General features: G+C 43.1%; 1 protein-coding gene across 3 annotated transcripts in view; it reads left to right on the top strand.

Moving 5' to 3' along the window:
* The window catches only part of PREX2 (phosphatidylinositol-3,4,5-trisphosphate dependent Rac exchange factor 2), a 628,296-nt gene that overhangs the window by 152,959 nt on the left and 450,163 nt on the right, over positions 1–25,174 (top strand). For all 3 annotated transcript variants that reach the window (XM_033933977.1, XM_033933976.1, XM_033933978.1), the window contains 2 exons: positions 16,524–16,657; positions 24,688–24,791. In XM_033933977.1, the coding sequence (XP_033789868.1) occupies positions 16,524–16,657; positions 24,688–24,791 (238 nt within the window). The remainder of the gene's footprint in view (positions 1–16,523; positions 16,658–24,687; positions 24,792–25,174) is intronic.

Below are 25,174 nucleotides of genomic sequence, written 5' to 3'. Positions count from 1 at the left end.
CCCTCTCCCCACGACCCCACAATTCCACAAGGCCATGCAGTCCGGGACCAAAGTCAGGATTACGAAGGAGAGACAAGAATGGAGATGCGATGGGGAGGTGAGCCTGCCGCAAGCACCACCACCGCCAGGCCTTCTGAAAAGTAAGCAAAAAAGGGAAAAACTGGGCACCAGTGCCCCCGGAACCCCATCCCCCCTGTGAACAAAATATGAAAAAGAGTGAAGTAAACAACACTCTGCAAGAAGAGCCGGAGGGGAGTAACGCCGGGTGGACACTAGCTGTTCGTGTATCCATCTAAGCAGCGCCGCAACATTATAAATACGGATATCAGGGAGACCTAGGCCACCCCCACTCCTTACTATGAGATAATTTCAAAAAGCTGATGCAAGCCCTTTTGCCACCCCAAATAAAAGCCCGAATGACCGACCGATAAAGACTTTCGTCAGCGCGAGTGAGCCAGACCGGAATGGTTTGGAGTGGATACAACAACTTGGAAAACAATACCATTGTGACCAAGGCTACTCTGCCCATCAAAGAGAGAGGAAGGGAGTGCCATTTATGACAGAGTTTTGATTTTGCTAAGTGTAGCAGTAATGTTTGCCATGTATAGTTTACTGTGGTCCGTATATAACATTATGCCCAAATATTTTAGTTTCCCAGGATCAATGCCTATGCCGAGATGCGCACACAGGCCGCCAAGGCCCGGAATCCCAGTAACAAAGCCTCCGTCTTATCGAAATTAATGCGGAGGCCGGAGAAAGTGCCGTAGAATGTGATAAGAGACATAAGAGATGGGACATTCCGGTCAGCATGCTTGATATACAGCAACATGTCATTGCAAACATGCTGATACGGAATTCTTGGGTGCCCACCCACAAACCCTCCATGCCGGGGTCACAACAGATGCAAAGCGCTAGAGGTTCCAAAGATAAGAGGAAAAGAAGGAGGGATAGAGGGCATCCCTGTCGCGTGCCCCGGCCCAGAAGAAAAGGGTCAGCTGCAATTGAGGGTTGTGATACAAGGCAAACACCCAGGCAAGAAAATCGCCCCGGAAGCCAAAGCGTTCCAAAACCCAAAAAAGGTGTGTCCAAACACCATATAGAAAGCTTTTTCGACATCTAGGCTAGTAATCAAAGCCCTATCAGCTGGAACATAAGAAGACTGTAATACCGCCAGTACCTTCAGTAGGTTCATGGAGGCGTGTCTGCCTGGCACAAAGCCCACTTGATCTTCATGAATGAGCGCAGGGAGAAAGGCATTAAGACTCGATGCCAGGATACTAGCCAGGAGTTTAAAATCCTGGTTCAGTAGAGAAATGGGACGATAGGACCCCAGAGCATCCAAGGGGTGGCCTGGTTTCGGCAAGATAATAATATGTGCCCTGTTATGAGAATCCCCGGGTGGAATCTCCATGCGTAGTCCCATAAAATAAGCTTGTAAAGGTAAAAATGCCCCAGGGTCCAGTAGTTTGTAAAATTTGGGTCCCGGTGTTTTGGCTAATTTAAGTTTTTTAATAGCCGCTTGAAGCTCGTCCCTTGTAAGGGTGATGCGGTGTTCCTCGGTCAGCTAGGTATGGCTAGATTGCTGAAAAAGGCTTCCTGGGCCACGGCGGTGTCTGGCTGCGCAGAATAGAGGTAGGTGTAACATTGCACAAACTGCTGTGTGATGGTCTGAGGATCAGTGTGAAGCTGACCATGTTTGTCCTTAATAGAGGTTATATGTCTGGCCTTGGGTGGATGCACCAGATTGGCGAGCAGACGTCCCGTTTTGTCTCCCCAGTGGTGCAATTTATAAATGTAACAATAAATACTATGGTTCGCCCTTTCATTCAACAAATCATTAATTTGAGCCTTTAAAAGGCCCAAGGCGTGTCTGGTAGCGTCATCCAGGCCTACTATATGTGATCTATGTAAATCATGTAACTCTCTGGAGAAGGATAAAAGTTTCTGGTCATGACGCTTCTTTTGCGCCACGGAGTATGCAAGTATATGGCCCCTCATGACTGTTTTTGCGGCCTCCCAATAAATGACAGGGCCTACGTCTTCAACCGAGTTAGTCTGAACGTAGTCCTCCCATTTCATTTTAAAATAGGAGCGGAAATTAGCATCCAAATATAGGTATGGAGACATCCTCCAGATGCGAGTGGCAGGGGAGGAACTGTATTGCAAAGGTAAGGCGAGAAGGGCATGATCAGACACCAGAGGCTCCAGAAGCTGCGCCGCTGTTTGGGAAAGATCACTTCCGAGATAAGAAGATAATCTATCCATGAGTACACCGCTTGATGGTGTGAATAAAAAGAAAAGTCATGCTCGGCTGGATGCATAATACATCAGGAGTCCAATAGGTTCAGCTCCTTCATGAGAAAATTTACCCCCTTGGCAAAGTGACCCTTTGAGGGTGGTTTGGTCGGTTTGCAATCCCAGGCAGGGTGGGCTACGACGTTGAAATCCCTCCCCCCCCTCCGTATAAGGGAATTGGAACCCAGCAGCACCAAAAGACCCACCAGGGAAGTGAAAAAGCTATGCAAATATGTGTTAGGGGCATAAACATTACAAAGTACTAAAGAATGCCCCCACAGTTCCCCTACCAAGATGAGGTATTGTCCCTGAGGGTCCGCAATCTGCTGATGGATATGAAAGGGTATATTTTTATATACAAGAATGGCCACCCCACACTTATGGGCTGTGAAAAAAGCGTACCCTACTTGTTTCACCCATTCCCTTCTTAATTTAGCATGTTCAGTGGGAGTTAGATGAATCTCTTTTAAAAATGCTATGTCAGTACGCTCCCACTTGAGGTAAGCTAAGATCTTGGTGTGTTTAACAGGTGAGTGGATCCCATCTACATTAAGAGATTTTACATTCAGCTGTGCCATAACATGAGATCAGGTGCACAGTGTAAAAGCCAGAAAGAAAAACCATACCTCAGAGCAAAGGGGGGCGTCGCAGCCATAGCCCCCTCCAACTCAAAATCAATAAGTGCCAGCAGTGGAAAGAAAAGAGGTGGAGCCACTTCTACCCAGATCAAACACACACACCACATATAAAACCCACCCACACAACCACACATACCCCCATGCACTCCACCCCATATAGTACCTCCCTCCCCCTGAACAAAGCACAGAAAGTCCATGCAAAACCCCATAGATAGAAAAAGCAACAAACAGCTCTGGGCCACGCCCAGATTTACAGTAACAAACAGTACAGTAGTAGTAACCCCAAAAGAGAAGGGCCAGTCAGCTGTGGCCAAGGAAGGCAAACAAAGCAGCATTGCCAGGCAGTGGCTGGTCAAGGTGAAATGGAGTAGTAGGATAACAAAACAGTCAACCCTGACTAGCAGCCAGGCCCAGACCCGACAATTCGGCAAGCCAGGAAGAGTGTGTGTGTGTGTGTGTGTGTGTGGGGGGGGGTCGATGACCCTGACGACCCCTGGGCATCTCAAAAGAAGAAAATCAGAAAGTCAAGAAGAACCGCAGGACCATGAAGTTCTATGCGGTTTACAATGAATTAGAAAGATTCTATGAATTACAATGAATTAAAAAAATTCAAGCGGTTTACAATGAATTAGAAGATTCTACAAATTGAATGGAACATTCATAGCTAGAGATTAGTGGTTAACAGTTTACGGGATCAGATTTGGGGGGTGAGATTATGATGGGGTCAACTGTGCAGATTCGTTACCTAGGTACTTCAAGAACAGGTATGTTTTTAGATGTTTCCTAAATTCACCATAGTTATTTGCGTGTATAATTAGTTTTTCCAGGTCTTTGCCCTATGTGGCTGCTTGATATGATAGAAGTTGTTGATGGTGTCTCTTAAATTTACATCCTCTAGCCGATGGGGAAACGAACTTCAGGTGTGTTCTTCTCTTATGTCTGTTGGTTGAGAAGGAGAAGAGGTCAGTTATATATTTAAGGGCTAGACCGGATAGTACCATGAAGCAGAGATATCCCAGCTTGAACTTCGTACGTGCCTCCATTGGCAGCCAGTGCAGGAATCGGTAGGAAGGGGTTATGTGATCGGACTTCTTCAACCCAAAGATCAACCTGACTGCCGCATTTTGTATCAGTTGTAGTCTCTGCATTTTCTTTTGGGAGATTGCCAGATGGGCAATGTTACAATAATCAAGATGGCTTAGCATTAGGGATTGTACCAGAATTCTGAATGATGAAGTGTCAAAGTATGCTCTAATGGATCTAAGTTTCCAGAGAGTAAAAAACCTCTTTCTGACTAGGGAGTCTACATGGTCTTTCATGGTTAGACCTTGGTCCAGTATTACCCCCAGAACCTTCATTGTGGGTTGAATAGGGTAGCTCAGATTGTTGATGCGTAGTGGTGTTGTGATGACAGGTGGGTGTGGCGAGTCTATGAAGAATTTAGTTTTATCTGAATTAAGCTTCAGTCTGAATTCTGTGGTCCATTGTTCCATCAGGTTTAGTGCTTCTGTTGCCATGGGGGTGGTTTCAGAGGGAGAAGAATTGAACGAGATAATGATTGTAAAGTCATCCGCATAACTGAATAATTTTATACCCTGCTGGGCCAGCTGCACGCCTAGTGATGATATGTAGACATTGAAGAGCAGTGGGGATAATGGAGACCCCTGTGGAACGCCAGATGGGTTTCTCCATGTTTTAGAGAGGTTGTAATTGAAACGTACTTGATAGGTACGGGACGTAAGGAATCCTCGAAACCAGTTAAGTACCTCTCCTCTGATGCTGATTGCGTCTAAGCATTGTAGCAATTTCTCATGATCCACCAAGTCGAAGGCTGAGCTCATGTCAAATTGCATGATTAGGGTATTAAGGTCCTTGCTGAATAAGGTGCGTAAGTAATCTAGGGTCACCGCAATCACCGTCTCGGTGCTAAACAGAGGTCTGAAGCCAGACTGGGTTTCATGTAGTAGAGAGAACTGATCAAGGTAGTCCTGGCAGCTGGTGACCTCCTCCACGGGCAAACACAGAAGACCCCCCCCCCTTTTCAATCTCCTCATCTTCTTCTTTTTCTCATCAACAAGGCAGCCTTACATCCACCCCACAACTCACCCTGAGGAACCAATTCTAGATCTTACAGAAGAGGACTACCGACGAGGAACGGGAACACGTCCAACTCATGGCTCCAACTCCAGGGACCACTGATCGACCCCCCCCTGAAGAAACGTAGAGCAATAGTCATTGGGGACTCCATGCTGAGAGGCACCGAGGGACCAATTTGCAGGTCAGACATGCAATCAAGGGAGGTTTGCTGTCTGCCTGGAGCCAGGATCCAAGATGTCACTGCCTGTATTGATAGACTTCTCAAGCCCCAAGACAACTTCCCCATGCTTCTTATCCAGGTTGGAATAAACGACACTGCCAGGAGCGCCCCGGAGAACATCAGCAGAGACTTTAGAGCCCTGGGGGAAAGGCTGAAGCGGACAGGAGCGCAGGTGGTCTTCTCCTCGATCCTCCCAGTCAGGGGCAAAGGAAGAGCCAGGGATGAGCGTATTCTAAGGACTAATGAGTGGCTACAGGGATGGTGCCGGGATATGAACTTCAGATTCCTACACCACGGAGAGGCGCTGCAAGGACTTCAGGGACCGGATGGGCTCCATCTGACCAGTAGAGGTAAGAACGTCTTCGGACACCGCTTAGCCCGACTGCTTTGTAGGGCTTTAAACTAGGTAAGTTGGTGGAGGGTACCCATTCACATATCAGTGCAGTAAGTAACTATCCTGACGAGGTGAGTCAAAGCTCCGCTTCTGAGTCTGAGGTAAGCACCCACATTACAAACAACTCTCTAGGAGGCACACTAACTCAGGTGGGAAACTACCCACAAGGTCTAAGCCATAACAAAGTATGGAGGGCTATGTATGTTAATGCACACAGTTTGGGCAATAAAATTCTGGAATTAGAGACCGAAATATTGAATGCCGACCTAGACGTAGTGGCAATATCGGAAACTTGGTTCATGGACTCTCATGGGTGGGATATGGCTAAACCTGGTTACAACTTACTTCGTCAAGACAGAGAGGGCAAGTTAGGAGGAGGGATAGCATTATACATTAAAGAAGACATCACAACCACCAGAATCACAGATGTCAAGTACACCGGGGAATCCCTCTGGGTAAACCTGGCCAGAGGCAGAGGAAAATGCCTGTATCTTGGTGTAGTATACAGACCTCCAAGACAACTGGAAGACAAGGACGCAGAATTAATTGAAGATATAGTAAATATCACCTTATGGGGGGACGCTGTACTGCTAGGTGACTTCAATATGCCCGATGTAGACTAGAACGTACTTTCAGCGACGTCCAGTGGCAGTAGGAGGCTATTGGCCTCCATAAAGGGAGCACGACTCAAACAAATGGTATTGGAGCCTACGAGGGGCCAGGTGACCCTGGACCTGGTACTCACCAACGGGGAAAGTGTCTCAGAGGTCTTGGTAAGCGATACGCTAGCCTCCAGCGACCACAATATGGTATGGTTCAACCTTAGGAAAGGCTTCCCTAAATCAAGCACGAAAACTAAGAAACTCAACTTCCGAGGCACTGACTTTGAACGCATGGGAGATTTCGTCCATCGGGCACTGCAGAACCAAGCTGTGACCGATAATGTGGAGGCTATGTGGTTAGTCCTGAAATCTACCCTACACAAAGCAATGAGCCGCTACGTCAAATCAGTAAATAAACAGCAAAGGAACAAAAAACCACAAAGGTTCACTGCGGAAATCTCGCACCTCATTAAGGAGAAGAAAAAAGCATTTATTTCCTACAAGCGAACAGAGAATGGGGAAACCAAACTAGAATACACGGCCAGGTCTACAGCGGCCAAAACAGCAGTTAGGGAGGTCAAACTTTGAGTAGAAGAAACTCTAGCAAAGAACATTAAGAAAGGGGACAAAACCTTATTCAGGTATATTAGTGACAAAAAAAAGAACACAGATGGGATAATGCGCCTTAGAAAACCAGACGGGAATTATGTAGAATCAGACTCCGATAAAGCCGAACTACTGAATGAATACTTCTGCTCAGTCTTCACATGCGAGGCACCAGGTCACGGTCCACAGTTGCAGGTTAAGCAACACGGAAGACCTGATTCGGAATTTCGAATTCACACCTGACGATGTTTACGGCGAACTGACAAGACTCAAAGTGAACAAAGCCATGGGACCGGACAATCTGCACCACAGAGTGCTCAGGGAGCTGTGTGATGTCCTGGTGGAACCATTATCTGTACTCTTTAATCTCTCCCTAAGTAAGGGGAAAGTCCCCTTGGATTGGAAAACAGCTAACGTTGTGCCACTGCACAAAAAGGGCTGCAGGGCAGAGGCTGCGAATTATAGACCGGTGAGTCTCACATCAGTAGTGTGTAAACTCATGGAAACACTAATCAAACGTAAATTAGACACAATCCTGGACGAGGAGAATCTAAGGGACCCCAGTCAACATGGATTCACCAAGGGTAGGTCCTGCCAATCCAATCTCATCAGCTTCTTTGACTGGGTAACAAAAAAACTGGACTTGGGAGAATCGCTGGATGTCGTATACCTGGACTTCAGTAAAGCTTTTGATAGCGTCCCACATTGTAGACTGTTAAGTCAGATGAAATCGTTGGGGTTAGGTGAAATACTAACTGCATGGGTCGCTGATTGGCTAAGTGGTAGACTTCAGAGGGTGGTGGTTAACGGTACCATCTCTAAAACATCGGAGGTGACCAGTGGAGTACCGCAGGGCTCGGTCTTGGGCCCGCTCCTTTTTAACATATTCATAGGGGACCTGACTCAGGGGCTTCAAGGTAAAATACCATTATTCGCCGACGACGCCAAACTATGCAATATAGTAAGCAATTGCAATTTGCCCGATAGTATGATGCAGGACCTGCTTTTGTTGGAAAATTAGTCCTTGACCTGGCAGCTGGGCTTCAACGCTAAGAAATGTAAGGTCATGCACCTCGGCGGCAGAAATCCATGCAGAACATACACCTTGCAGGGTGAAACCTTGGCTAGGTCATCAACAGAACGAGATTTAGGAGTGATCATTAATGCAGACATGAAAACTGCCAATCAAGTGGAAAAGGCGTCATCTAAGGCAAGACAGATGTTGGGTTGTATCCGTAGAAGTTTTGTCAGCCGGAAGCCTGAAGTCATAATGCCATTGTACAGAGCCATGGTGAGACCTCATCTAGAATATTGTGTGCAATTCTGAAGGCCACATTACAGTAAAGATGTACTGAGAGTCGAGTCGGTTCAATGGATGGCCACCAAGGATCTCTCGTACCAAGAGAGGCTGAACGAATTGCGGCTATACTCCCTCGAAGAGCGTAGGGAGAGGGGAGACATGATTGAGACGTTTAAATATATCACTGGACATATAGAAGTGGAAGAGGATATTTTCTGTCTTAAAGGACCCACGACCACTAGAGGGCATCCGCTCAAAATCAGAGGCAGTAAATTTCATGGTGACACCAGGAAGTATTTCTTCACTGAAAGAGTGATTGACCATTGGAATGGGCTTCTGTTGCAGGTGATAAAGACCAACAGTGTGCCGGATTTTAAGAGTAAATGGGATGCCCATGTGGGATCCCTAAGAGGGTTGAGTTAAGGTGTAGGGTCATTAGGAGTGGGATCTCTAGGAAAATAAGCCTAGGTGGGTGGGTCTGTTAGGTGGGCAGACTTGATGGGCTATGGCCCTTTTCTGCCGTCATTTTCTATGTTTCTATGTTTATCAACTGGGTATGTGCTAAACCTTCCATTATTTTTACGAAGAATGGAATGGATGCTACCGGTCTATAGTTGGTTACTGATGTTAGGGATTGTTTATGATTTTTTAGAATTGGGGCAATTATAATGTGACCGTTATTAGTTAGGAATTTGCCATTTTTGAAATTATTGGTAAGATAGCTCCACAGTGTTAGTTTAAAGTCTAATGGGGCTGCTTTCATAATGTCAGGGGGGCAGGGATCTGGAATACAGTGAGATTTAGTATACTTGTTATAGAGTTTGATAAAGTTATTCCATTCTAGATCCTGAAAGAAGTTCCAAATCATATCCACTGGTATTTCATTTCCGCGTATGTTGGCTATTTGATGTGCATGTATGTTTGTCGGACAGTTGTTCCTTAGGTTCACAATTTTTGAGTCAAAGTGCTGTGCTAGATCGTTTGCTGACGGTAATTTCGTATTGTGCAGGGATTGACTGTGACATGTGGTGTCAAATAAATTAGTAACCAAGTTGAACAGTTCTTTAGTGTTGATTCCTTTTGAACTCGTATTGGATGTATTAATTTTGGATGAGTAGAATGCTTTTCGTTTTTCTTTTATCAATTGTTTGTAGTTCTTTATCTTGGATCTCCAATTGTTCCGGTCTGATATTTCTCCCAGATCCTTTCTAGTCGTCTTTCTGATTGTTTCATTTTTAATAGTTCAGAGTCGAACCATTTATTGTATTTATTTGAGCGGTTTATTCTGTTTCATTTAGGGGCAATTTTATCTAAAATGGATGTGCTTGTTTTCATCCACTGTTCCCAGAAGTCATCCTCTTCATCTACTTCCTCACGTAATACATAATGTGCCCAGTATTCCTCTGGGTTGATGTGGCCCCTTGTGAGATGTTCTTTTTTTATCTTTGGGTGAGTTTTTGCTTTTGATTGATTCCAGATTAAGTTAAAGTAGTAGGTGAAATGGTCGGACCAGATATCGTGGCACCAGATACCATCGGATAGAGAAATGGAAGGATTTAGGATCTCCTTTGTGGACATAGCTACCAAATCTAACTGATGGCCTTTTTCATGTATTTGTGTGGATAACGGGAGATTGTAGTTTAATGAGGATAGGAAGTTTTTAAAATCTTTCGCGTCAGGATTGTCCTCGTTCTCTAAATGTAGGTTTACGTCTCCTGCTATAATATTGTAAGACGGAGTAATTGAATTGTATAGAATGAATTCATAGAAGTCCTCTTTGGCCTTTGACCAGCTTTTTGGCGGGACATAAAATATAATGCAGGAGATGGACTCTTCTAGATCCTTGTTACTAATTTTTCAGGCTAGTATTTCTAATTGGTTGGTTATCTTGGAATCTACTAAGTCAAGTTCGAGTTCTTCCTTAAGGATGACTGCCAATCCTCCCCCTCTTCTGTCTTCGCGGTTTAACATGTGAATTTTATAGTTATCTGGTATAAGGTCATTTAGTATTGGATCCTCTTCAGACAATAGCCATGTTCCATTAGAAAGAGGCAGGCTAATTGCTTGCTGATGATCCAATCTTTGATTAAGAAAGCTTTGTTCCTTACCGATCTAGTGTTGAGGTAGGCGCAGGGAACAGAAGAGGTTGTGGTGGGTATGGTGAGTGTGGTGATTTTGATAGGTTTTACTTCCCTTGTCCTTTTTTTGAGGGTACGATGTGGTCTACCGTTGCTTGTGATTACTTTAATATGATTTACTTTTTCTTCCTGTTAGTTAATTAGAAGCCTAATGGGTGTGTCAGGGTAATGGACGGAGTGGAGTTTTGGATGGAGTGAGATAACATCCCTAACATTATTGCTTAATAAATAGATTAATAGGATCAATAATAACTTCATGTTTGCCGGTTGTTGTGATTCCTTCTTGTGGTAATTGTTATGTTGGTTCTCCGTCGTTGCCAGTATTAAGTTTACACAAAGATTGCGGGGGGGGGGGGGGTCGGTAGGAGGAGCTGGTTTTCCACACCGACCCTGTATCTCTCCCCTGCTGAGGGATGCTGTGTCTTGGTTAGGGCAGCTCCCGATAGCAATGGAGTTCGGGATGGGGCGGCTCCCGATTCGAACGGAGTTGCCCTGAAGAAGAAACTTTAAAGAAAAGAAAAGGCGCCGCAAGGGCTGTTGGGGGTGGAGTTGGGCTCCCACACCCGACCAACTCCTTCCCTTGCGGCTGCTGCGGTCCTTCAGGGTTGAGGCAGCTCCCGATTCAAACGGAGCTGCCCTGAAGAGGAAAGTTTTAAAGTGAGGCGCCGCAAGGGCCATTGGGGGTGGAGTTGGGCTCCCACACCCGACCAACTCCTTCCCTTGCAGCTGCCAAGGTCTGTTTGGGTTGGGGCAGCTCCCAATTCCAAGCGGAGCTGCCCTGAAGCTGAAACTTTGAAGAAAAAGGTGCCACAAGGGCCGTTGGGGGAGGAGTTGGGCTCCCACACCCAACCAACTCCTTCCCTTGCAGCTGCCGCGGTCTTTCAGGGTTGGGGCAGCTCCCGATTCAAACGGAGCTGCCCTGAAGAGGAAAGTTTTAAAGTGATAACCTTCTCTGATCTTTTCGTGATCCTTAGGTATTTTTTAGGTTGATTATATGGTGTAAGTTTAGACGTAGTGGTGGTCTGGGCGTTTAAACAGCTGAATGTAAAGGTCCTTTAGGACGTTTTTTTTGAGAATGGACATTTTCCCTGCTTCTACTTTCAACGTTTAGGGCCTTAGGCCAAAAGGGGACTTAGACATTTTTTTTGATTATGCCCCTCCACACTTTTTAAATTTCACTGGCAGTTTTTCTTCCTATGAATTTTGTTTTCTGGTAAGTTGCAAAAGCTTAAATTCTTGGGCAGACCTACCTACAATTCCAAAATTGCAGAAGCAAAGCTGTGGACTTCTTGTTCTTTTGTCTGGCAAAAAAACAAACAAACATAACCCTTAGGGCTCTATTTTCATTGTACAATACATTCACAATTAAATTGTTCCATTTGAAGGCTGACTGCATTTGCAGCTGTTTCAAGCTTATCCATGAACAAATAATATCCCATTGTACCTTATGCCTTCCAGTCTGCAATGGACAGTGTTCACCCTCTTCATTAGTTTACCCTGAGTTGCCTTGGGGTTGCTAATGCTTTACGTGGCAGACATTCTCATTCTGAGTACACAGAACGTTAATGCCCATGTTCTTAAAAGAAACAACAAAGCATTTGTAGGTGTGCATTGAAACTATCCTTACCACCAGAACTGGCTTAATTATATAAACATCTGGTTTTCAGCAGCACCATAGGAAGATAAGGGGAAATTTTCTTCAAATTTCCTAGCAGAAGGAAATGTTTAGCACATTGCTAGCTTGGCTTGTGCAGTTTATTTTTAGAATGGGTGAGGATCAAAGTCTGGCTTAATTTCACATATGTTTTGGTAAAAAAAATAGAAATTTATGGGTGAATTGAGGATCTGCTTCAGAACATAGATTTCTCTTGCAGGTCACTTTTTACTGATATGCTGTACACAATAGAGGTCATTTTGAAAGGCTTGAATGTGCTTTTTTTTTTTTTTACATGTGTGAATAGCAGTGTTTCTATTTGTTAATGACCAATGAATGTACATAGCTGTCTTAGAAAGCCACTATATACACATACCAATTTCCAGCATGCACAATTTCCAAGGGGACATTAGACAGGCTAAAAAGGAAGATATATTAGACAAAAGAGGGTATGTCAAATTTATCAATGACAAATATAGTAACATAGTAAATGACGGTAGATAAAGACCTGAACGGTCCATCCAATCTGCCCATAAGTTATATTCATTAAATAATACATGATTAAATTAACTTATCTCTTCTTTGATATTTCTGGACCATAGAATGTAAAGTCTGGTATTGTCCTAGGTTCCAAATGCTGAAGTTGCCGTCCAAGCGCACTCCAGCCTATCCAACATTCCGTTGATTGCAGGACATCAATTTTAAAGTCTGACTAGTAACATCCTCCTGTTCCATATTAGTGGAGTTCACATTGATGCCTGCCCCAGCCCATCCTACACCGAATCACCATATATGGGACCACAGACCGTGCAAATCTGTCCAATACTAGCCTTAGTTTTTTTACTTTACATCCTTCATTTTCAAATTAGAGATCCTCTATTTTTATCCCACAATTTTTTGAATTCCATCACAGTTTTCCTCTCCACCACTTCCCTCGGGAGGGCATTCCAGGCATCTACTACCCTCTTCGTGAAAAAGAATTTCTTAACATTGCTCCTAAGTCTTCCTCCCTGTAACCTCAAATTATGCCCTCTAGTTTTACCATTTTTTCTTCTCTGGAAAAGATTTGGTTTTATATTAATGCATTTCCTATAGCAAGGGAGGGAAAAGAGGTCCCCCAGAGGCCAAAAAGAAAGAAGAAAGCTGAGAGATAAGTAAGCAGTACTATGTGTAGAACTAGGTAAACTTTAGAGAGAATCCAAATAATCTTTAAAGATGGCCCATTTCGTGTTGACTTTGGTGGTCAGAGGCCTAGTGGCAGAGATCAACATTTCGCGTGTATGCTGTAATAATACAGATTGAACCCAAAACAATAAAATTTCATGGAGAAAAAAATGCCTTCCAAGTATTTAAACGTCTTTCATTAGTTTAGCCAGGGCAAAAAGGAAGTTTCTATCTTTCATTTGAAAGGAAGCTCTGGCATGAGAGGGCACAGAATGAAGTTGAGAGGTGATAGGCTCAGCAGAAATCTAAGGAAATATATATTTTTTTAAATAGAAAGGATGGTAGATGTGTGGAATATTCCCCTGGTAGAGGTGGTGGAGACAAAGACTGTGTTTGAATTCAAGAAAGCATGGGACATGCATGTGGGATCTCTTAGGGAGAGGAGGAGATGGTGGATGCTGTGGATGGGTAGACTAAATGGGCCATTTGGCCTTTATCTGCCATCATATTTCTATGTAAAGAATGGCCATTTTGATTAGTGGATTGATTAATCAGCTGCCAAAATCTTATCAGGTTCATTGCAGATCGAATGCATGTACACTACATGTAAACTGTTTTTTATCCTACTGGGTTAATTAAAGTAGAATATCAAGTACCAATAAACATAAACATATCAAGGAATGTCCATATTGTGTCCCAGCATTGAATATCCGGGGTTAACTCAGCTCAAGGCTGTAAGTGGCGTTCAAGCGACTTTCCTCCACAGACTTAATATGAGGCCCATAGCACCTAGGGCTCCTTTTACAAAGCCGCACTAGGGCCTTAACGCGTGGAATAGCGTGCGCTAGCCGCTACTGCCTCCTTTTGAGCAGGCGGTAGATTTCCGGCTATAGCGCACGCTAATCCGGTGCATGCGATAAAACCGCTAGCGTGGCTTTGTAAAAGGAGCCCCTAATTTCTATAGTGCACAACTGCAAAGGTTGGGGTTGGGGGCATGGATCTGGAACAACATGGGAGGAGAAAGGTCATTCCAAGCAACCACATGCTAAGTTTATAGAATACCATCAGTTATGCCCATAACTGCCAGCATATAGGCACAAACATTTATGCCAGCCTTTTACACAGTGTAAGTGCTTGTGACTAAAGTTGAGTATTAAAATGGCAACGTTCATTGGTCTTCCAAAACTGAATCTAGGCACCCAGATACTGTTATAGAATTTACACTATTGACTGGGGATCACTTCTGCTCCACCATTAAGTTCCAGGGACCAGTGACTTAGTATGGGGAGGCAAACCGACCCAGGCACTGTCTTTGGGGGGGGTAGAGGGGGAAGAGCTGAAGCAGGTGTGTCTCCTCTCCAGCCCTTCTGTACCTCTTTAAATGTATGCTGGCCTCGGCTCCCTTCTGATGTCACTTCCTGGTCGCGGGACCGGAATGTGATAGCAGAAGGGAGCCAAGGCTAGCACGAGCAGCAGGTGAAAGATGCTGCTTACGTTGGCAAACATTTCAAGAGATACACGTGGGCGAGGGCGCACAGCAAAGTGGGGAAGAGTAGGGGGACACGCCACTGCACTGGGCACCAACTTCCCTCGCTATGCCACTGCAGTGAACTAACCAATAATTGGAGGGGGGGGGTGTCTTGCTGGTGTGTCTTCCATAGAAGTGGGTGTGGGGGGTATTGTGTCAGTTATAGGGTTGACTTATAGGGGTTGGAGGAGCTTTAAGAAGAGGTCTCTCCTGGGAGGGAGCTAGGTTGGCGTGCCACTTCATTTAGCACCAGCTCTTTTTAAATGCCCACCATGAGCATTAGGAGCCTTTTGTTGTTGGGAAGAAGAATCTGGGGAGAAGAAAAACACAGCTTGTGAGGTTGATCTCGTGTTACATTATTCATTTAGTGTAGAAGCCACTAACCTGTGGTGTTTAGTGACTCACATGGTAAATTAAGCTGTGTGATTTTACCTCAGTTTAGTAACTCCACCCTCCCTCCCCAAAGATGCACATTGCATTCTTGAAGACATGTAGGATAAAATCTTAGGCACTTAAGTCAGCCACAATCCATGGATGATTACTGCTTGGAAGTTTTGCATAACTTCATTAGAAGGAATGTGCTAAAAGATTAAATAGAGGACTGGACCAGATAAAATCAGAAGAAAATACTTCAGGCAAACTCCTGCCTCCCAGTTAAAAAACAAACAAACCCAAAACAAAAGTTCTATATGTGTTCTTTAAAGAAAAAAAACCCCAAACAATTGATATCTTCTTGTTCCTTTTGGTACACTGTGTTTTTGCAAATGGTAACTAATATCAATTCATGTTTTGGTTTGCGATAATATATAGAAGTAAAAAAGCAAAACTAAACTAAAAGAATAAAGGCAATGCCTTTATTATTGGACTAACTTAGGGCTCGTTTTGCAAAGCTGTGGTAGAGGTTTCTAGTGCACGCCAGCGAGATAAATGCTCCGATGCTGGTCCATAGTAGAACCTTCTACCACAGCTTTGTAAAATCCAGTGTTAGTGCATCACTTTCAAAGGTGACCCTTCTTCTTCAGATTAGAAATAGGCAAATGTTGCCAACTGTCAGTATAGGTAAGTGGAACATCAAAGCATTTCAGTGCTAAGGCCCAGATTCACTAAGGCCACGGATCGGATCCGTGGCTAGGGGGCTGATTCACAAATTGCCTTCATGGAAATGAGGGCGATTGGAATCACGCCCCCTAACTGACCGCCCGGATCTCTCTACAGTGATCCCGACACAAGCGCAGACCATTCGTAGATGATCTGCGCATGTGCTGGCTCTCCGTGCCCGGCAGAGCAGGAAACTTTACTTTTTCCCCCTTTTTTTCTTCACCAGCCCATGGTTTTAATCCGCTTTAAACCCACTGTTAAAACCACAGGCTTGCACTTGCGGGGAAGGGCAGGAGAGTCGGGGCAGAGAGCAGAGAAGCAACGCAGAGAGCAGGGTGGCAGAAGGCAGGGAAGTGGGAAAGGACCTGACGACTGGTCCTCAGCAGTCGCTTATTTTTGGATCGGTCAACCCAGTTGGGGTCCCTCATTTTGTTTAGTGAATCACTGCCTGCCTACATTTAAATGCCGTTCCCCCTCATTTGCATGTGCGGATTGGAGGATGATCGGGACAGAGGTTAGTGAATCGGGTCGGAGGGAAATCGGGTCGCAAAGGAGTTGGAACTTGATCGGTGGGCTTAGTGAATCTAGCCTTAAGTCTGTTTTTTTACATGTGTGAATAGCAGTGTTTCTATTTGTAAATGACCAATGAATGTACATAGCTGTCTTGGGAAGCTACCGTTTACACATGCAAATCTCCAGTATGCACAGTTTCCAAGGTTTTGATTTGAAGCTATTTTAAAACATCTCATAGGTTTATAACTCCATTCATTATAGTTGCTCTTTTTTCAGGGTTCCAACATCACTGATGCATGCACTGAGATGCTAATGTATGGAATTTTGCTGAAAATTTCTGCTGGAAATATCCAGGAACGTGTATTTTTCCTATTTGATAATCTGTTAGTGTATTGCAAAAGAAAACAAAGGTAAGTATGTATTTGAGCTTCTTGTTTATTCTTAATACCTAGTAATGCATATTCATTTGAAACAATACATAAATGTAAATGACATATCCTCTTATATGTAGGTATGCATGTATTTATTTATTTTAAAATGTCTTACCCACTTATCACCTAGGTAGGTTACAATTAAACATACACAAATCATTCATATAAAAGACAACATTTATAACGATACACATTAACACATAAAATATATCTTCTTTTATAGTGAGCTCAGCAACAGAACATATCTCTTAGCATAATAAGTCTTGAGCAGTCATCTTTCATACTCCACATTTTTATATAAACATAAATGACCTTGCTCAGCAACAGAACTCCTTCACGAACAAATGAGTCTTGAGCAGTCGCCTAAGGTGTTCCACATTCTTACACAAATGTACTTGACCTGGTAATAAATTCCACAATCTAGCCCCTCCTATTGAGAAAGATGCCTGGCTTGTAGACATATAAGGCCTGATTCTGTATAGGATGCCCGATCTCAGCAGCCACCGAATCAGTTTTTGAGAATCGCACACGGGCGTCCTATTTAGAATTGCATCTGTCCTAATGGACAGACACCTAACCCTGCCTAACCATCCCGATTCTCTAACCGGCCTCCATGTCGCAGGTGCCATTTAGAGAATTGCATTGCCGCGGAGTTGATCGCATCAAGGGAATCTCCTTGCTGCAATCAGCAGCAGGGAACCCCCTAACTCTCACTTGCAAGTTGGCTGGCAGGAGGGATGCTCAATCCCTCCTGCTGGAACCTCTCCCCCCAACTATTCATGGTAGGAGGAATGCCCAATTCCCCCAAACATCTGACACTCCCCAACACCTATCTGCCACTCCCTAACACCCATGTGACACTCACCCAACATTCCCCAACACTCCCTCACACCCCAACATCCCCCTGACACCTCCCAAACCCCCCTCTACCTTTAGGAGATGACCGGCAAGAGGGATGTTCACTCACTCCTGCTGGCAGGTCCGCCTCTTCCAAAATGGCAGGCCTTACCCTTACCAGTGCATTCTAGGATGCACTGGGGAGGGGCCTTAATCTCTGATTGACTCAGACGTCTAAGGCCCCTCCCATAGGCAAGATACTAAAGACCCATTCCATGGGAGTGGCCTTTGGTATCTGAGCAATTGGAGTCATAGGCCATTCCCAGTGCAACCTTAAATTGAACCCTACATTTCACTGGCAGTGTAATTGCATCAAGATTAGTGCTATATACATAGAACTGGTGCTGCCTACTAAAACTTAAGCTGCTGCTGTATGTTGTTTCATATAGTTTTTTAAAAAAGGAAATGATGTGCATTATTTCGACATAGTGCGTGTAATTGAGAAATGGCGTGTACTAATGCGAAACAGTGCTCACTACTGAAGATTAATGCATACTGTGAATAATGGATTAAACCTGAAATTAAAAGGTTTTTATTTTTTTACCAAATATAAAAATCTAGAAACTCAGTAGGTTGTAGAGAGCAGATGCCAACCTTGGACCTGATGAGTAAATCACTTTGCAGTCAAACCAAAGAGCAATAAAAGAAACTGTTGCAAAAAGGACCTAGGAAACTCCTCTAGATAGTTATCCCTGAGCAGCAGGCCCGAGGAGAGAGGGGTGCAGCCGGTACATCGCTCCAGGGCCTATGAAGCTCAAGGGGGCCCAATGAAGCCCAAGAAACATCCCAAAAACCGAAACGTGTCATTGTCTCAAGAATTTGACAACTAAGACAAAGAATGGCAAGAGAACTTTCGCATACAAGATCACGAAGCAATGAGTGAGCGCGAAGCAATAGAAGGCCGTGACAATGATAAAATACTTTTGAGTGACATAATATGGTACATTCAAGATTCAACGAACAAAAACGTGTGAAAGTGACTATCAACGAGTGTTCTCACGTGTTCATTCCTAGCTTCAAACTTATTGCTCGGATTACTCTTCCTTGCTTTCCCACCGAATCCCAGGAGGAAGAAGAAAACGGGACACGAGCCACGCTGATTCATCGTGGACTGCAAAGAAGACTTTACAGGACAGCGAAGGAAGAAATAATTCCACAGATAAAGTTTCCTGTAAATGCTGTAATTGTAGCATAAAGGACCCACTGACATCACGTGCCTTTTTGTCTATGTTATCGAGAGATTCGAGACTATAAATGGCTTGACGGTTAGCGGAAAGACAATAGCAATATTGTTCTAACTTTAGAACCACTGACAAAATTCTCTAAAGCAATACGGCAAATTTCTATGTTCTGTATTTCATTTCAGGTACTGACCTTAAACATGTCATCTCAAAAATCTTTGTACCGGGGTCTGGATTTTCTCTCAGCAGCCCTGCTGAGCAGTATCTCCAGTGGTATAGACTCCTACACTTCTCCTGCAGCAGATTCAGGAATGATACATGGCCACATTAAGAACAGTGTGTGGTTGTGAATGCTGTACCTTAGAGGCAACACTGGTAAGGATAGTTGGCCTTTTTGTCAGCTGGGAGCAAGTTTCAAGTTTATTTAAAATTTGATACAAATGCTTATAAAAAAATTTCTAAGCTGTGTACATAATAAAATGGGGGGAAACAAGAATGTTTAAAATACAAACAAGGACAAACTTGGACAACAGACAAACAAAGACGAGGGGAAAGTTGGTAGAACTACAATGGTTTTAAGAAAATAAAACAATGAGGGGTAAAATATTAGGTTGGAGAAAGGACAGTGCAGCAAGTCATATGTAAAATAGATAAGAGTCGATGATTAGGCATTCTAATGATCGGTGTGCTGAGCCTCAAGGTTTTAAGTTTCGAACGCATCCTTGTACAGAAAGATTTTCAAGGAACTCTTGAATCTATCTAATACAGATTCTTCTCTAAGATCAGCAGGAAGCGAGTCTATAACTGGGGTGCGGTAAGCAGCAAGAATCTTAAAATCTATAAGTTCTGGGTTACATGCAAATCTGACTTAAGAACATCTTTAAAAACGTGACTTGTTCTTAACCCGGGGACTGCCTGTAATTCATTCTTTGTTAAAGAATCAGCAGAGTGGTCATGAGTTATGGCATTATCGCGCAGTGTTATCTTTAAATTTTCTTGCCAAGGTCGTAGAGAGGGTTGTGCTTTCAGAACAATGTTCTTGACGAGTTCCAATTTGGGTTTCTTCCTAAACATTCTACAGAGCTGCTGTTGGTGTCAACTCTGGATTTTATAGACACTTTTAATATGGAGAGAAATCTGGAGGGACAAGCATATATTATGAAGGAATTGCAACGATTGTTTTTAACATGTCACAAGCACTAGAATTATTCAATCACCGATGAGGCTCATTACCGATAACATACCATCCTATTCACAGATAAGTTTTGTTTAATTAGTTTATTTAGTTTTCTATATAATTTTTACTTGGATGGTAGTGGGGACGGTGAAAATCTATGATGGTCCCCTAAATGAACCTCATTATGGTGTTATCACCATTCACGGGTTTTTGGGTCTGAGATTTACACAATATATAACAATATATAATTATAATTATAAGAGTAACTGTGATTATAGAAGGCATTGTTCAAACTCTGGATTTTATACATGCTGGTCTCAACCATGGAGACTGTTTTCTTATGATTTTGTTGGACATTTTATCCGCATTTGATACAACTAGTCGTCAGATTTTATCGTTGAGGGTGAGATCTCTGGGTTTGGAGGTAAGGTTTGGGAGTGGTTCCATTGTATGTTGACGGACAGGACTTGCGTGGAAGTCTCTCACGATTGTTCTGACTATTCTGTTCTTACAAAAGGCATGCCCCAAGGATCTGCTGTATTGGCTGCTCTTTTTAACAGTTACTTATTGTCTCTTTGTCAGGAACTTAGAAAACTGGGTTTAAATTTTCAGCTGTATGCTGACGATATAGTTTCTGTTTCCAGTGCAGGGTTCTTTGACTGATGCTCTCTTGCAGCTTGATAATTACTTATAGGTGATTAGAGATTGGATGGGCCAGAATCAGCTTAAATTAAATGTTGCAAAACTCAAATTTTATGCTGTGGATGTGGTAATCAGTTGGATATGCTTCCATCTGAGATTGTGTTGGATGATGTGAAGATTCCAGTATTTAACCAATGCAAATACTTTAGGTGTTATTCTTCATGCTACTTTATCTTTTAAACTGCAAGTTAAGGCTGTGGTGTCAAAAGCTTTTATAAAGATTCATTTACTATGAAGATTGAGGCTAGAATTATATTTAAATTTGAGGCTAGAATTATATTAAAATTTGCATGTTTATGCTATAAGATGTTGGCGGGCTTTGCACCCACTTATGAGACATTTTGTCTTTCCAACAAATACTCGATTAAAGAGAGGAAACTCTTTATTTTCCTTTCCGACACTAAAATGGTGTACTTCAAAAAGATTTTTGGATAAAAGTCTATCTTACCAGGCTGGTGTTTGGAACAAAATCATAAGTAATTTGATGTTGAACTCGTTTACTTACCAAACATTCTCTGAAGACTTATCTATTTGATAAATTTGTCTAAGAAACTTTAGTAATGTAACGAATTATGCTCATGAATGTATTTCATCTGCGTTTGGCACTTTCTCTTGATGTAGACTACTCTCATCTGCAAGGTTATAAATAAATGTATTATTTATTATTATTGTACAACCTTCACACTGTCATTACTGCATTGCAATTCACTTGGCCCCAATTTATCAAGCTGCATAAGGTATTTTTTTTTTTTAAATCACAGGCTGCTGTGGTAAAGGCTCTGACACTCATATAAGCATCGGAGTTTTTACCACTGCAATAAAAAAACCCTTTTACAGCTTGATAAAATGGGGCCTTTGCTTGGTTTAACGAAATATGTCATTCAGGCCTTACAGCTTTGCACAGATTGTTGCTGCATGGATATTATATGAGCTTCTAAATCTGAGCATTTTACACCTTTTTTGCGTGATTTGCATTGGCTACCTATTTCACTTTGCATTGAATTTAAAGTGGTATTTTGATTTTCAAGGTATTGAGCGACATTGGTCTTGTTGCGTTCAGCTCTTTATTTCGTTCATACCAGCCATCACGATCACTACGTTTCAAAAGCCAAATGCTGCTTGAAATTCCTTCATCTAAATCTGTGACTCATTCAATTTTTCAACGCTCCATGATATCGGAACAGGGTGCTTCATTGTGGAATGCTTTACCTGTTGAGGTTAAGGGAGCTTCTAGTGTTTTGCAGCTTAGGAAACCTGTGAAGACAATTTTTTTCAAGCAAGTCTTTCCTCGACTGTTATTTTTGTTTTTAAGGTTTGTTTCTGTTGTTTTCTGATTGTTTGTCTTGATTTTATTTCAGTGATTTTGATTACTCTGGCATGTTAGTTGGACTGAGCTTTGTTTTATCCCAGACCTGTCATCTGTGAACATATACGCCACAGTGACCCCTGATGTAGGCGTTCCTCAGACGCCGAAACACAGTGCTGTGTCGGGTCCACAGCTTCTGCTTGTGCCCTTTTCTGAAATAAACAAGTTGGTCTTACTTCAGTGATCTTTAGTGGATGTTCATTGTCCTTTCCCACTTCCTTTTGTGCTGTTTTATACCCGTGGGATCTCTGTCCTGTTGGACTTTTTGGTTTTAATGTATCCCGCACGGAACTGTAGGTTGCTGCGGGTAATACATTTTTAAATACATAAGTAAAATCAGTCAATCAATCAATCAATATCTGTATGTAAAGCATGTTTTCATATGGAAAATAAATATTATAAAACTGTGCACTGGTATACATGAATTAAAAATAGCGGGCTGGTATTCAAACAGGATTATTCAGTTAGCAGAAAATGCTAAATACATAAATCTTAGTCCCATATTCAGCAATACTATCTGGATAATGCTATTGAATATTTCCTCTGACTGCAACAACACTGTCTGGATAGAGCTGAGTGGAGCTGTCACTTATCTGGATAGCAGTGGTTTTCAGTGCTGCTTGCTGGATAAATCACATAACTTAGGATAGAGAAAAAAGCCTCTCCTAAATGTATGCAGGTTGGTTATCTGGATAATGCTTAAATATCGCCGCTATTAGGATATCTGATGCAATGACTGCAAACTCTAGACATTCAGGGGGAAGTTAAAATAAATAAATAAAATGAAATATATCATAATACCTCTTTATTGATTAATGTTGTGACTGCGACTGCATTTTGACTAGTGTATATAGCTGTAGTTGGCCCATCTCAAAATGATATAGACTAGAGGATCTAGAAAACGTATACAGAAAGGCAAACAAACTGATAAAGTATGGAATGGCTGAACAGGTTAGGGCTCTTCACCTTGGAGAAGAAACAGCCTTTTCAGGCTGCGTTTAACTCCAACCCCCCCCCCCCCTAACTCACTAAAGTAACCGTGCCTGAGAAACTTGTCCTGTTTGTTTAGATTGTAAGCTCTACTGAGCAGGGACCCTTTCTCACATGTTTTAATGTGCAGCGCTGCTTATATTTAGCAATGCTATAGAAATGATAAATAGTAGTTCGGTTACGTAGGACATGCCTTCATTGTCATTCAGGTTCATGCTAAATGTTGCATCTCCTTGTCAGTGTGGGGGTGGGGGGGGGAGCGGGGGAGGTTGTCTTAATGTGCCCATTAAGGCTTTATTTTATAGCATATTATTTTTAGCATGTGCAAAAGGGCCTTGACCTAAACATTCCATTTTACTGCATAGGCTTCTGAGCTGTAATGTGGGTTATTCTGAACTAAGTTTTATCTGGGAACAGAGCTAAGTTCAAGAATTTAGAACCAATTCAAACTGGATTCACGATTCTTCCCTAGAATTAGCCTTTGATAAGTGGGATCACCTATTCTTATACCCCTTCCTTCTCTCTCACCCTCTCCCTTTTGTGTCCAGCTTTTAAGATATTGTGGGAACAGAAAATGAAAAGAGAGGTCACTTACTTTCTGTACCTTCATCTTTTTGAATTAGCCTGATTGAGCGTAAACTAAGAATGAGATCTTTGGTTCACATTTGGATGAATCCTTGCTGGGCTGAGGTGGACTCAGATATGACTACGGGGTCCTTTTATCAAGCCGCACTAGCGGGGTTAGCGCATTGGACATTTCATCACGCGCTAACCCCCATGGCTGGCTAAAAAACTAATGCCTGCTCAATGCAGGTGTTAGCTGCTAGCACGGCAGGCGATTTAACGCACGGTATTATGTGCGTTAAACCCCTACCGCAGCTTGATAAAAGGACCCCTATGTGTCCATTCTGATTTCTTTTCTTTTTTGTGTTTTATTTAAATATACTGGAGCTTAGATCCCAAAGCTCCTCTTTGATCAAACAGAAGAATTTGTTGCACTGTTGTACACAGAGATATATATCAAGTGGTTCATTATACAGAAAACCAAAATGTGGTCTTTATGCGTGTTTTCGTGGGCTGGATAAAGCAGTAATATTACTGGGAATTTTATGAAAAGAAATGTAAGAGCGAAAATGAAATCGATTAGCATGGTAGATGCTTCAGCTATCCTTACATGCCTGGAGGGACAAAGAAGTGGCCTAAGGCTCAGTATGAGCCTATGTGAGCGAAATCTGAATGAAAAATTAGCTTTCCTATCCGAGGTCAGCAAAAAAGGAAGTTGCTGAAAATGGACAAAGTGCTTATAAAGAAAAGAGTCTTTGATCGGGTGGGGGGGGGGGGGGGGGGGGCGGGGCGAGGAAGGAGCAACATAAAAGGATGTGTGCGTAGTAAACTCCATCAGGCATAGGAATGGCAGGATGTTTTTGTTAGGAAGGCCAAGCAAAACAAAACATTCTGCTAATAATATGTTGCTTTAGTAATGGATAATTAAAAAATGAGGAACAAAAAGGTTTAATACTACAAAGCTTTAATAATTTCCATTCTCCACTAAAGAAGCCTGTTTTATATTCTAGCTGAGGTTCTCAGAAACTGTCCCTTAGCTTAACGTGTGTCAAGGAAGGGGTGGGGGGGGGGGGGGTGGAGGAATGGATCAACACACTTGTTCAGTGCTCTTAAGCTTCTATTCTCATTCTAGGCGATTAAAGAATAGCAAAGCATCCACAGATGGACACCGCTATCTTTTCCGGGGTAGGATTAACACAGAGGTGATGGAAGTAGAGAATGTGGATGATGGGACTGGTAAGTAACTTTGAGCTGATCAGAACCGCCCCCCTACCTAGACACAGTGATGTAGAAGGGGGTGAAGTGGTCTGCCCCAGACGCCATGTTGGTGGGGGTGCCGGCTCCCCTCCTCCTCTCCTCCCCGCCTTTCCCCACTCCTCCCTTCGCCAAACCTGGCACTCCTCCCCTCATCTCCACCCCCCGCTTCTTCCCTGATCCCATCTGCCACACGCGCGCTCCCTTCATTTCCCCCATAACTTTAGCTGTTCACCTCCCGCAAGCAAAAACTTTAATGTGCTCCTCTCAAACATGTTATCTCTCCCACTGACATCACTTCCAGGTGCTGCGCCTAGGAAGTGACGACAGCGGGAGTAACAACGGGATCGGGAGGAGCACGTTGA

This window comes from Geotrypetes seraphini, chromosome 2 (assembly GCF_902459505.1).
Source record: "Geotrypetes seraphini chromosome 2, aGeoSer1.1, whole genome shotgun sequence".
Taxonomy (NCBI): Eukaryota; Metazoa; Chordata; class Amphibia; order Gymnophiona; family Dermophiidae; genus Geotrypetes; species Geotrypetes seraphini.
Note: the sequence above shows the minus strand (reverse complement) of the source record. Positions and strands in the feature narration are given on the sequence as shown.